The sequence below is a fragment of the Myotis lucifugus genome, unplaced genomic scaffold (assembly GCF_000147115.1).
Source record: "Myotis lucifugus unplaced genomic scaffold, Myoluc2.0 scaffold_58, whole genome shotgun sequence".
Taxonomy (NCBI): domain Eukaryota; kingdom Metazoa; phylum Chordata; class Mammalia; order Chiroptera; family Vespertilionidae; genus Myotis; species Myotis lucifugus.
Genome location: NW_005871106.1, coordinates 4,015,365 through 4,028,230, shown reverse-complemented (window position 1 = coordinate 4,028,230; position 12,866 = coordinate 4,015,365). Strand labels below are relative to the sequence as shown.

The following is a 12,866-nucleotide window of genomic DNA, read 5'->3' as shown; positions in this document are numbered from 1 at the left end:
AGGAGGGACAGTTTGAATCAGTTACAGTAATATGACTGTCGAAATGGTTGGCAGTAGATTGAAATGCAGAGGAATGTTTATTGAACAAGTATCTATACTAATAAAAGGGTAATATGCTAATTAGACCAGGTCGACCAGACATCTTCTGGTCATCCGGTCCTCCTTCCAGACAAAGCCACAGTGGCGGGGGGCAGGCAGAGGGGTTAGGGGCAATCAGGCCAGCAGGGGAGGGCAGTTAGGGGCGATCAGGCAGGCAGGCACAGGGATTAGGAGCAATTAGGCAGGTGAGTGGTTAGGAGCCAGCGGTCTTGGATTGCGAGAGGGATGTCCGAGGGGTCCCAGATTGGAGAGGGTGCAGGCCGGGCTGAGGGACCGTCCCCCCTTTCCTGTGCACAATTTTCGTGCACTGGGCCTCTAGTAAATTAATAAGAGTTAGGGCTATAATTACCCGGGTCAAAAAAGATCCATCTTAAAAATCCAGTTTATTAAAAAAGATCTACCAAATGTATTAGTGACAGTTCAAGAGAAGAAAATTTCGGCAATGTCTATGAAAAGAATCTGTCTCTTCCCTTCATTATAGGTTTGATTCTTACAACTTGAAAGATTTTGCAGAAAATATTATTATTATTTTGTACTGTTAGGCGTTACCTACGCTACTCCTACTGTTAAGCAGTATTTCCACATTTTATAAACCTGGCCTCTTTCTTGCTTGCTTCTTCCATTGCTCCTGGATCTGGTGGCTTTTGTAGAAAAGCAGATGTTCTTTGTTGTATGTGAAAGGGGCACTTGGAATCTTAATATACTTCCCTTGCATGTGAATTAGAAAGTTAATTGATGTGTAGTGTTCATCTTAAACTTTTTTTCTTTCATTACTCTTTTAGTGACAAATGTTAGGAAAGGAATTATGCCAACCTCTTTGGGTGGGTAAAAATCTTTAAAGCATCCGTTTAGGTGGTTGCCTCCAATCCTCTATATCAGGGGTCCTCAAACTTTTTAAACAGGGGGCCAGTTCACTGTCCCTCAGACCATTGGAGAGCCGGACTATAGTTTAAAAAAAAAACTATGAACAAATTCCTATGCACACTGCACATATCTTATTTTGAAGTAAAAAAACAAAATAGGAACAAATACAATATTTGTATTTGCATGTGGCCCGTGGGCCGTAGTTTGAGGACCCCTGCGTCTATATTGATAGAAGTTAACATCTCAGTCCCTACTTCTTTTAGCTCCCAAAACACCTTGTCACCTGTTATAAAAACTATTCAGAGCAACTCCGCAATAATTTTCCTACATGACTATGAGAGCTTATTTGGATTTTTAACACACAGTCACATTCTAATGAGGTCTTCATAAAACTGACTAAATATGTTTAGAAATCATTAGCTTAAATTACTGGTGCAAAATCTCCTTTGGGAGTCCTGCCGATTTGGTTATAAGACTTTTGGCAGATGGATTAGTTCAACACAACAGAGTTGGTGCATCTCCACACCGACTGTGTAGGTGGGAGTGCCTGGGAAACGGGCGGCTGGATGGAAAGTTAAATGTCCCTCAGGTGGGTTCATTACAGAGGGAAAACAATCACAACACATTTCAGTGCAATTTCAATGCCAGGTGTGCAGCCTTCGGCAGGTGCCAGGGAAACTGACAAGGGTCCCATCCCAGAACACACGGGCTGAAAGGGGATGCTCAGTGGTGACAAGGAAGTCTTAGATAATGACAGGCCCTGGCAGATGCGCCGGGGACCCTGCTGGAGGGAAGTGCAGCGTCGGTGTCTTCTGCACCAGGTGCTGCGACAGGGAAGGGCTCCCAGTGGCTCAGACACCAGCAATTACAGCCGCCTGCTGCAGACTGCTTCAGGGCAGAAAGCAGGGGGAAGCGCTTCCAGCTCTGACTAATGAATCGGCAGCAAGTCTGTGTAAACACACGGGCATCCAGCTCACTCATGCCTAATGCATGAAGGACACACCATGTGCAGTAAACATGTAAGTAGGTAGTGGTTGCCCTGGAAAACCATGTCATTTTGATTTCTTCGGTGGTTTGTAGCTTCTGTTTTTAAGCATGGAAAACGGGAAGTCGTCTCTAGACAAGTGGGCAGCATTCACAATGGGAAAAGGTCAGCACCTGGTCCTGGAGGGAATGAGACCTCCGGTCAGAACCTCCAAATCATGCCAGACATTTCAAGGGCAGATGCCATTAAATTCATGACTAACTGAAGACAGGCCCGTGCAAGGGGCTGATGGTAATGAGGTGGGGACTCCTCAGAGCTTACCACGTCTCCACAAACCTGGTAAGGATTTAGAAGGATTAATAAAAAAAAATAAGCGTATGGGCTTCCATTTATGGATAAAGCTGAAACCTAGGCACCCTCTCCCCTTCAGTTGCACACTTTTAGCTGGAGTTTCTATGGTTATTTGTCAGAAGGAATAGTTCCCATAAAAAAAAAATCACCAGTCATCACCCTGCATGGGACCGTCTAAGTGTCTGATGGAAGGAACAGGGACACACCACTGCTGCATGGCTTTTTTTTTTTTAAGATTTAAATATTGTTGATATTAGAGAGGGAAGAGATATATCAATCAATTGCCTCCTCTATGTGCCCTGACCAGGAACCAAACCCGATGACCTTCCCACGCACCAGACAGTGCTCCAACCAACTGAGCCATGCGGCCAGGGCGGCAGGGCTTTTTATTTCTCATGTTTCTAAAGTCAGATAACTAAACCTGAAACCTGGCTCTCTGCTATATGTGCCATGTCCAAGAGACAGGGGGCTAGACTGTAGGAGGGTTTTTGTATTTTTCTTGCACCATCTTCTTTTGACTTTGTAGTTAAAGACTATGCTGTCCTCATCATCTTCCCTTAAAGAAAAAAAGGTTTATTGTATGGAAATAGCTTACCTCCTAAGACAGAGTCTGGAGACAGTGTACTTTGGAATTCCAATTAGGCAACAAATACATGTGTGCCATTATATTTTGAAAAAATCCAGTAGTAGTTATTTTTCATGACTTTTTACTTTTCAAAATAATTCACCTTGGGATTATTTTAAGTAAGTTCAGATGCAAATAAGGAATATTTGGAGGTGGTGGGGAACAGTTATTGTGAAAGCACAGTACTGAGAGAACAGTCCCCAGGTATCTTTCTTATTAGTGGACGTAGGCAGTCAACAAATATTTGTGAAATGAAAGAAGGATTCAGAATTCATCATACATATCAGGGGAAGAAACCCAAGTGCATGAAAAACAGATACAATATTGAGTTTAACTATGCCATAGTTAATCTCGTTTATGCTAATTGCTCTCTGACACTAAGTTGGTCATATTCCCATTCATTCATTTCCTTGGGCATTTACTGAGTGCCCAGAGGGAGAGACCAAAATTCGTAAGGCTGTCTCTTTCCTTACAGGAGCTTCTTTCCGGCAGAGTTGGTAGTTTTTGTTTCTAGTAGTCATTACTCACTGCTTTCATAGCTAAAGAAGGTAGATTTGGAGTGGGAAATAAAGAATTATAAATACCATTGTAGGTCTTAGGTTTGTTGGAAAGATAAGGGTTATATTAATACCTCTATTTATTAAGTCTTCAAAACGGGGCAGGAACTTTCCTAACCACCTGACATATAGAAACTCATTTAATCTTTAAAAGAACCTTATAAAGCAGGTGCCGAGGGGAAAGGTCGGGGGTTAAGGGAGAGGAGAGGCTCAGTGACCTGTTTTAGGTCAGACACACAGGGAGCATGGCTGCCCCAGACTCTCAGCCAGCCTTTGTCTCACTGCCTCCCAGCAGAGAGGGGACTGAAAGACATGAATGGCTTTCACACTTTTAGTACCTAAAATATTGCATTGTAAGTTTTTAACCTTTTTATGCCTTTTTATTAAATTTATTATTGGGGTGACATTGGTTAATAAGATTATATAGGTTGCAAGCATACATTAACCTTTTTGTCCCTTTGATGCATTCTTTAAAAAAAAAAAGGGTCATATGCTAAGTGAAATAAGCCAGTCAGAGAAAGACAAGTACCACATGTGGAATTTAATGAACAAACTGAACTAACAAGCAAAATAGAGACAGTCTCATAGTTAGAGAACAGGCAGACAGTTGGGGGGTGTTGTGGGGGCGGGTGTTGGGGAGAGTGGAGGGACTGAGCAAAAAGAAAAGAGAAAGAACTCATGGACACGGACAACAGTGTGGTGACTGCAGAAGGGAGGGGGCGGGTGGGTGGTAGTGCAGGAGGGTGTAGGGGAGATAAATGGTGATGGAAAAAAATATAATAAAATAAAGAAAAAAAAGCCAGCATTTTCTTGATTTTTGAGCAGCTGGCACTATGCTGTGACCCTTTGTAAGAGGGTGTTGTGCTAGATGGATGTACAAGTTGGCATTTTTATTCTCCTGAGATAAAGGCCTGAACCTCCTCAAACAAAAGAAATATTTTCCCCCATATTTTTTCTAAAAGTTTTAAAGCTTTCATATATATATATATATATATATATATATATATATATATATATATATATATAAATCAATATGTATATTATTGATTTCAGAGAGGAAGGGAGAGGGAGAGAGAGATAGAAACATCAATGATGAGAGAGAATCATTGATCGGCTGCTTCCTCCATGCCCCCTAATGGGGATCAAGCCCACAACCCAGGCATGTGCCCTTGACTGGAATTGAGCCCAGGACCCTTCAGTCTGAAGGCCGATGCTCTATCCACTGAGCCAAACCAGCTAGGGTTATTTTGGTTTTTATCTGGTATTCATATTTGGGTGTTTTATGGCGGCAGCTTTTTTTTTTTTGGTTCACATGAAGAACCAAATGTCCCAGCTCAGTTGATTGAAAGGCTCATGCTCTCCCACTAATTACATATTTTCCCACATATGCCTACAGTCAACATCTGGGCTATTTTCATCTGTTGTTCTATTTATCTCTTCCAAATTTGTGGTACCTAGAATTTTCCCTTTTATGGGGAAGCAAGCTTTCTTTCTCTCTTCTTTTAGAATAATTTTTATAAGATTTGAATTATCCAGTCCTTGAATATTTGGTAGAACATATGTGTAAATATATTCAGGACTGGTGTTTTCCCATGGCTTAATTTTTAACCATAATTCACTTTTAAAATAATTATTATCTATTCAGAATTTGTTTCTTTTTGAGTCAATTTTGAAAAATCACATCCTATATAATAAAAGGCTAATATGTAAATTGTCCCCTTGGGAGTTCAACCGACCGGGAGTTCGACTGATCACTATGATGTGCACTGACCACTAGGGAGCAGCATGGAATGAAGGAAGGCCCTGGCTGGCAGCCGGCAGCCAGGGTAAGGAAGGCCCCGATCGGCCCTGATTGCTGGCCAGGCCTAGGGACCCTACCCGTGCATGAATTTCATGCACCGGGTTTCTAGTTTGTCAATAAAACTGCCTAATGTATCTAAATTTTCAAATTTATTGTTAGTCATTCATATTACCTGTTCTAATAAAACATCTTTATCCTATTCCTAATATTTGTTATTTTGGGTTTTCTTCCTCTTACTCTGATTGCCAGGTGTTTATTTATTTCATTCGTTTTTTCATACAGCCTTTTTGATTATGTTGATTTTTATTACTTTTTCTTTGCGTGCTATTGAATAATTTTCTGCTCATTTATTATTTCCCCTTTTCTTTCTTTAGTTGTACTCAGTTCTTCATCTAGCTTCTTGAATTAGATACTTAGTCTTCTTTTCTAACAACCTTTAGGTACCCTTTATTGGCATCCTACAAGTTGACTATATGGTACTTCATGACTCACTGCTCTAAATGCTTTCTGATTTATGGCAGGGTGTTTTACTTTGACCCATTAGTTAGTGGAAGTGCTTTCTCACCCAGATCCTAAGTGAAGATTGATTTGCTTCCTTGTTATTTCCCAGGCTGCCTTCCTTGACCCTTTCTCTGAGGGTCTACCCCCTGCAGGTTTAGGTTTTATGTGGCAGAGTCTCAGTTCAAATTCTTAGCACTTCACAGGTCCAAGATGTTATCTCCCATTAAACATCAACTTCCCATTTCCCTCTCTTCCCAGCCCTCGGCAACCACTTTTGTATTCTCTGCTCCGTGAATATGACTACTCTAGGTTCCTTGTGTACGTGGAACCAGGCAGTATTTGTCCTCCTGTGACTGGCTTTTTCCACTTACTATAATGTCCTCCAGGTTCATCCAGGTTGTAAATGGCAGGATTTTTTTTTTAAGTCTGATGGAGAATTTTAAGAAACAACACCTTTATGGTTTCTACCTCAATATTTCAATTCTAGGCTGATCTCTAGGGTGGCTTTTGCTGAGCGTGGATCTTACGAGGTCAGCTTCTCTAAGACGTAATGGGTTCTGGAGTTGGGCAGAACCATGGAATTGACCCTATTATAAAACAAAGCAATTGCCCTCTGAGTATTTTCTCATTTTTAAATTTCACGTTGGAAATAATCCTACAACATACCAGTCTCAGGATTAGAAATACTTAAGAGTTTCCTGGTTAAACAAAAATAGCGCCATCAATAGTTAATACAGATAAAATGATCCAAGATCTCAGGGCAGAAGATGATCTCCATCTGAAGGCTGGGGAGTGGAGGCACAGGGAAGTAAAATCTCAGCCAGAGGAGGTGCTGGGTTCTAACCTAGGGATTGAACCCGGCACTGTACACGGTATCTACAGTCAGTTTTTCTGAATTAGGGAATGCAGTTATGTCTAAGGTGGCACCTGTGAATTTTGATACCCAACAGCTAGCATTCATGCTTAGAGGTGTTTTTGTGTGCTCAATAGAGCCAGATAACAACTGCTTTTAAATCTTGAGTGCCTTTCCTATCTGTTGCTATCGCAACAAATGAAAGCAATTCAGACTATGTTTACTGATAATTTATAAGCAAATGCAGCAAGCAGTAGGAGGAGCTGTAGTAGTTAATGTTTTCTGGAGGACACCAAATACTGCTCCAGAAGCTCGCTCTGGCCTTACTTCATGTTACCAACAAAGCAAGGAACACATGGACATGCGGGGGTCTCACTTACCCTGCCCACTTCCACGAGGTTGGTCACCATTATTATGCTCGCCGTGTTTTCGTGCCACACCATCCTCCAGAAGTCGTAGATGGTCTCCTGCATGGGTCCTGCAGCAAAACAACAGAAACTTTTCTTTTTCCTTTGTCAGTTTCCAAGTAGAAAATTTCTGGGCTTGCAAAGAAATCACATGCAGTTCTCTCACTGTTACAGATGTGCTGGAAGCCAACTCTTGCTAATACTGTCAGTGCACCAAGGAATGCGGAAGGCCCATGGACCTTGGGTGTTAGCAGGGCTGAAGCACTGATTGTTCCTGTTAAGATAGTGGTGGCTCAAGGTAATTCCCTAACCTGATAATCCTTATGCTGTTTACCAAACTTTACTTTGATATGCCTGTATGCATTGCTAAAGGGCAAATGTGTATTCAAGTAAATAAATAGTGGACCAGGAAGAAGTTGGCGTGTCTCTTCAAGAAAGAGGCTCCACCTGGCTCCCAATGCCTTCTAAATTCATATTTCTTATATAGCATTTTCATTTGTGTGTCGGCCCCTCCTTCAGATCCTGAAACCCGCCGCAAAGGTCGAAGGTCGTGGCATAGATGGACACGGCTCTCTTTTCTAGTGTTGATGCAAAAGGGTACTCTTCTAAGAGTACCTATAGAAATATGGAATTTTTCACTCAGAGTTGAATTTTCTCATATCATCCAACATATCTGTATTTGAGCTTTTTCTACCCCTAAACTACTGACTCGAAAGAAAGGTATTTTCCATCATTTGGCTATTTATCTCCATAATACTCAAGAGTGATATTTTAAAACATGGATAACATTACTCTTCCTGCTAACAATTGGCAGGGAAATGGTATATAGAATGAAATGAGCCTCTACAGGAAAATGTCCTTTTCTTGTGTCTAATATTTTTCTTATTCTGTCAAATTAATCCATTTGGGGTGGGGGTCTGACTTCCTAAAGTGAGAGAGAAGTTAGAGTTTTAAGCAGTTGTACTTCTTGTCACTGAACATGATCAGCACCTCCTTTCTTAGCTCTTGGGAGATCTGAGAATTAAAAACTCTTTCTAATGGACTGGGGTAAAAAAGTGGGAAAATGTGTATTTCAGAATGCCAGTGCTATAGAAACTAGCAGGTATATAGAGTTGAAATTCAATATTTCTTTTAATCCAGATTTTAGAAAATCCCCAAACTCCATTTGATGACCATGCATATTTGGGGGTATAAATGCACCAGTATAAGTCTTTCTAAGACAAGCAGAAGTGCAGGAAATGTGCGGAATACAACTTCAAAGGCATAGAGAGACACATGCTATGTGTGGAATCAGACAACTGTTCAGGTACGTGCTGGGACCAGGATCCAGTTGTGCTGTAGTATCCTGACAACATAGACTAACGGATTTGGAGCTCAATATCTGTACAGGAGACTGGCCTCAGCTTTTTCACTGGCTGTGTGATTTTGGGCATGTCACTCAGCCGCTGTGAGCTTCAGTGTCTTCATCTTTCCTTATCTACATATTGATTTCAATAACATTTGTTGGGGTTATTTTGAGAATTCATGGAGTCAATGAACACTCAGGCATTCTGCAAAATAGCAAAGCACTAGAACAAAAACAAGTTGCAATGAAAGATATTTATTAATGGTTATTTCTTGGCTGAGGCTTGGATACTGAGCAATGGTGGCACATCCCAGGGGACCCTTCAGTCACCTCCCATTTCTCCTGACCAATTATCAACTGGTTTTGTGTAATTTTTTTCTCCTTCCTCATTATCAAAGCCTCCCTCCTTTCTCTCCCCAATTCAAGCCTCCACCATTCCTCCTTGTGCTTCTGACTACATATTCTTACCCTCCCCATGAAAACCAACTCCACTCCCTGATATCACTGAGTCTAGTCCCTTCATGGAACCTTGTATACCACCTCCCAGGAAGTTGCACTTGCCTTTTTGGCCCCTGTCCCTTGGCACATGCGTGCCATTCTTCTGATATATAGGCTGAAATTTTCAGTGACTTCAATCTAAGGTTACAGAGACAAGTAAACATCGATCCATCAATCACTACATTTCTAGTTTGCAGAGAGGTACATCCATTGTGTTTGTAACAGCTGGTTACTTACTCACAAGAAATGAAATACCAAGTCCATCTTTGTGCAAACAGATAGCCTTCCCAATGTGACCCGCAAAATAAAGGAGTGGCCCAGACACTTTTTGCCTCCTTCATTAGATACACAGGCCTGTGCCACCTGCTCTGAAACTTCTAGGAATAATTTTGATGACAATGGCTACAGTGGATGCATCTGATGTTCCAGCATCATGGATGGTGTGTGCTGGCAAGAAGAAAAGCTACTTCTCCCCTCAAGGCCCAACAGGAGTCTTCCCAGAGCCATTCTAGGCTATAGGGCCAAGTTCCAAAGTGCAACTCACCTGCCCTTTCTTAGGTTTAGACCCCATTGTGATTACTTTCAAATTCCCCCAGGAGGGGAACATGGCTGTTGTCGTTTATGGCCCATAGCAGGAGCTCAATGAACAAATGAATGAGTGAATAAGTCTGTATGCATATTCATAAACTGTACTATTTATTATTAAAGTATATTACATATATAAGTATTAAAAGGTATTAACATACAATATTTGCATGGTTCCTTTTCTTGACTTATATTTCAGAGGTCATCTGTGAAGCTTAAAAACACTTCGCCTTTACTTTTCCCCAATTCATTAAAAGCGGGGCATCTTTTGTAAGATCTAGGTTTCCCTGCCCTAAGGCTTTGCCCCGCAACTTGACTCATTCCACTCCCCTAGGTTGCCAGAGTGCCACCCTAGGCTCCCAGTAGCTGTTCTCTATTGAGGGCAGAGGTTCTCAACTCTGGCTGCATATTACAATGGTTGTGGAGCTTTTAAAAAATCCTGATGTCCCAATCCAAGAGACTCTGATTTAATTGACCGGGGTTAGGTTTGGGTCTGGATGTGTTTTCGAATCTCTCCTGGTGGAGAACCACAGATCTACAGCATTAAGGGAGTTGGACTCCACTTTCTGACCTAACTACCAGGTGGTCTCATATGAGGTGTTTGTTTTGAATCTACTGCTTAGCCAAACCCTAATACAAGGTCTCAGAATCCAGGAATCCCATTCTTTCTGATTTAGAGGAAAGTTCACTTATAAAATGTCATCTCAGAACACAGCTGTCCCACCTCAGCATCGGGCTGAGCATCAATTAAGGTGACACCAGTTTTAAATGTTTACATAACTGAATTTGGGTTATTCTTAAAATAACCCAAAGTGTGCATTAGTGGCTCACTTTTACACCTTAGTCTTGATGATTTTCTTACCCACTGACCTGGATTATGAAAAAAAAGAGATTAGGATAGAAAAATGAATAAATGCTAAAATTTCAATGCTAAAATTAGGCACAGGTATCCAGAAGAAATAAAACAGTTTGGGGGTTAAAACCTGAAAATGTATTTGAACACAAAGCTTATTCTAAGTTGATCCCAGAAAGAAAAAAGAAGTGTCAGGAGAGGGCCCCCATCTCCCTGGTGCAGTGTTGTCCTTTCTTCCCTGTCTCTCCCCTCCTTCGCCCTTGGGGCGCTGTGCACTGTTAGCCTGTGAGAGTGGCCCCTTCTCCACCCTCTACCCTACAGGCCTCTCCCTGACCTGTCACTGTGGCAGCTCAACAAAAAAACTGCTCAGGGCTGGGCCTGATTTTCTTTTCTCTTTGACATACTTCAGATTATTTCCTGAGACAGGAATACATTATGAGGCAGAGATACATGTCCCCTGACAACGTGAGAAAGCACAATGCAGGTTGGGCAGGCAGACTTTACCGACATTGAGGCTACTCCACTTGATTTAGCAGCTCCTAGTGGGTCTGCTGAGTGACTGGCCCTCATGAGCCCACACTGAGTCTATAGTTGCATGCGTGGTACACGAGGTGGTTACTGTCAGGGCCGTAACTGGGGGAGGAAGACCATGAGAGGGCCGGTACTCCTGTGCCTTCCATGTCCGTCTCCAAACGCTGGTGTGGCAAGCGCCCTTACCACGAGGAGAATAATCGTTAGAGAGGTCACTGGGGACTGCTCACAGAAAACAAACAGCCCGGCTGGTGTGACTTAGTGGTTGAGCATAGACCTATAAACCAGGAGGTCAATGGTTTGATTCCCGGTCAGGGCACATGCCCAGGTTTCGGGCTCCATCCCCACCCAGTAGGGTGCGTGCAGGAGGCAGCCAATCAATGTATTTCTATCTCTCAATTCTCCTCTCTTCCTCTCCCTCTAAAATCAATACAAAGAAAAAAGAAAACAAACAACTCCCAAGACAAGGAATTCAAAACAGCAGGCAAAGGACTGAAAGACCTCCCTCCCTCCAGGTGTGAACAGCTGCAATCCACAGCCCCAGGATTGGATTTCTGCAGTTTCTGGCTGGGTGGGAACTGCCACAATTGCTGTGCCTGTGCATTTACAGATGTTTGCACAGTAGGCAAGAAGGTTATTCTCAGCAGTCCTCCCCCTGTGGGACTAAAGCATTTAAAAGGTAAGGCCTTGAAATTTCAATAATATCAGGCGGGTAATACATTCCATTTCCCTCACAATAGCTGGCACACACAGACCTCTGCTGAGAAGGAAAGGTGTGGCGGGGCCATTCTTACCACCACTAATGCCTGAAGGAACAACAACAAAAAAAGGGCAGAAAGAACTAGAGCACAATAAAGAATAATTAAAAGCAATGAGAAGCATGAAGTGAAAGACATTCAAGGATAGACTCTATTGTGTGAGATGAATTCTCTAGTTCATGAGAAGTGAGACATATTAAAAATTATCACTTCAAACCTTGATAGATGACTTGTACCCCTTATTTTCACATTCTAATTTCTATGCAGTATGTTTTGTGTGTTAACTACAGCTGCGGGGAAGTCAAGGTCCTTTAAGCTCACAGTGGCATATTCGAGTTTTCTGAAGGGAAGAGAGATAGTACAAATGTGAACTTGTATTCAATCATAAATACAATACCTAACTCCTTTTGTGCACTTACTATTTCACAGATCCTGTCTGAAGTATTTTATACGAATCAACTCTCTGAATTTAAAAAGCACAATCCTCTGGAATAGGTGCTATTGTTTCCCCCGTTTGAAAAGTCAGGTAAGCTTTCCAAGGTCACAGGGCTCGTGAGTGAGGAGCTGAGTGCTGAGGTCTCACCCCATGGGTGCCACTGCCTCCATTTGAACGTCAAAGCAACTCAAAAGGGCTCTACTTGACAGGCCTGTGTGTACAATTACCACAGTCCCGGCGAAAATGAAGTAGAAGAAAACCCATGTTAATCACTGAAAACAACCTCTCACGGTCCCACTGCTACTGAATAAAATCCAACAGAATAAAATCTGCCCAGTCCAACCTCTCCACCCATCCAGAGCACAGCAAGTTCAGTTCCCTCCACCGGCCGGGCCCAAGCTACATAATCTCCCCCCAAATACCAGGCGAGCCTCACAACCCACCAGAGCTCATCTCTGAAAAACATCATTTTCCCACTTAAAGATCTTCCAAGGGTTCTCCATACTCATAGAGTAAAACCTGTTTCCTTTAATAAGGCAAATGTGGCCCCATACACCTGGGCCTGGTTTGGGTCTCCAGTCTCGGCTGGTCCTGTCCCATGTGCCACCCCTCCCTGGCATTTTCCTGAGCCCTCCTCTGCCATGAGCCCTCCTCCCATGCATGCGGCAGTTCAAGCCTGTGTTTCCTGCTGGTCTCAGCTCGGCAGACTAAACGTCACTTCCTCAGGCAAGTTTTCCAAGACCCGAGTCGTGACTCCCACTCCTTCATGACACTTGATGTTGTGGTGCCTGTGTGTTTTTTATGTCTGTCATCCTCA

At 42.5% G+C, this 12,866-nt stretch overlaps 1 protein-coding gene across 1 annotated transcript in view; it reads right to left on the bottom strand.

The window, feature by feature from the left end:
* The window catches only part of PTPRM (protein tyrosine phosphatase, receptor type M), a 633,774-nt gene that overhangs the window by 44,959 nt on the left and 575,949 nt on the right, over positions 1 to 12,866 (bottom strand). The window contains 1 exon segment of the mRNA XM_023754237.1: positions 7,017 to 7,114. Coding sequence (XP_023610005.1) covers positions 7,017 to 7,114 — 98 coding nt within the window.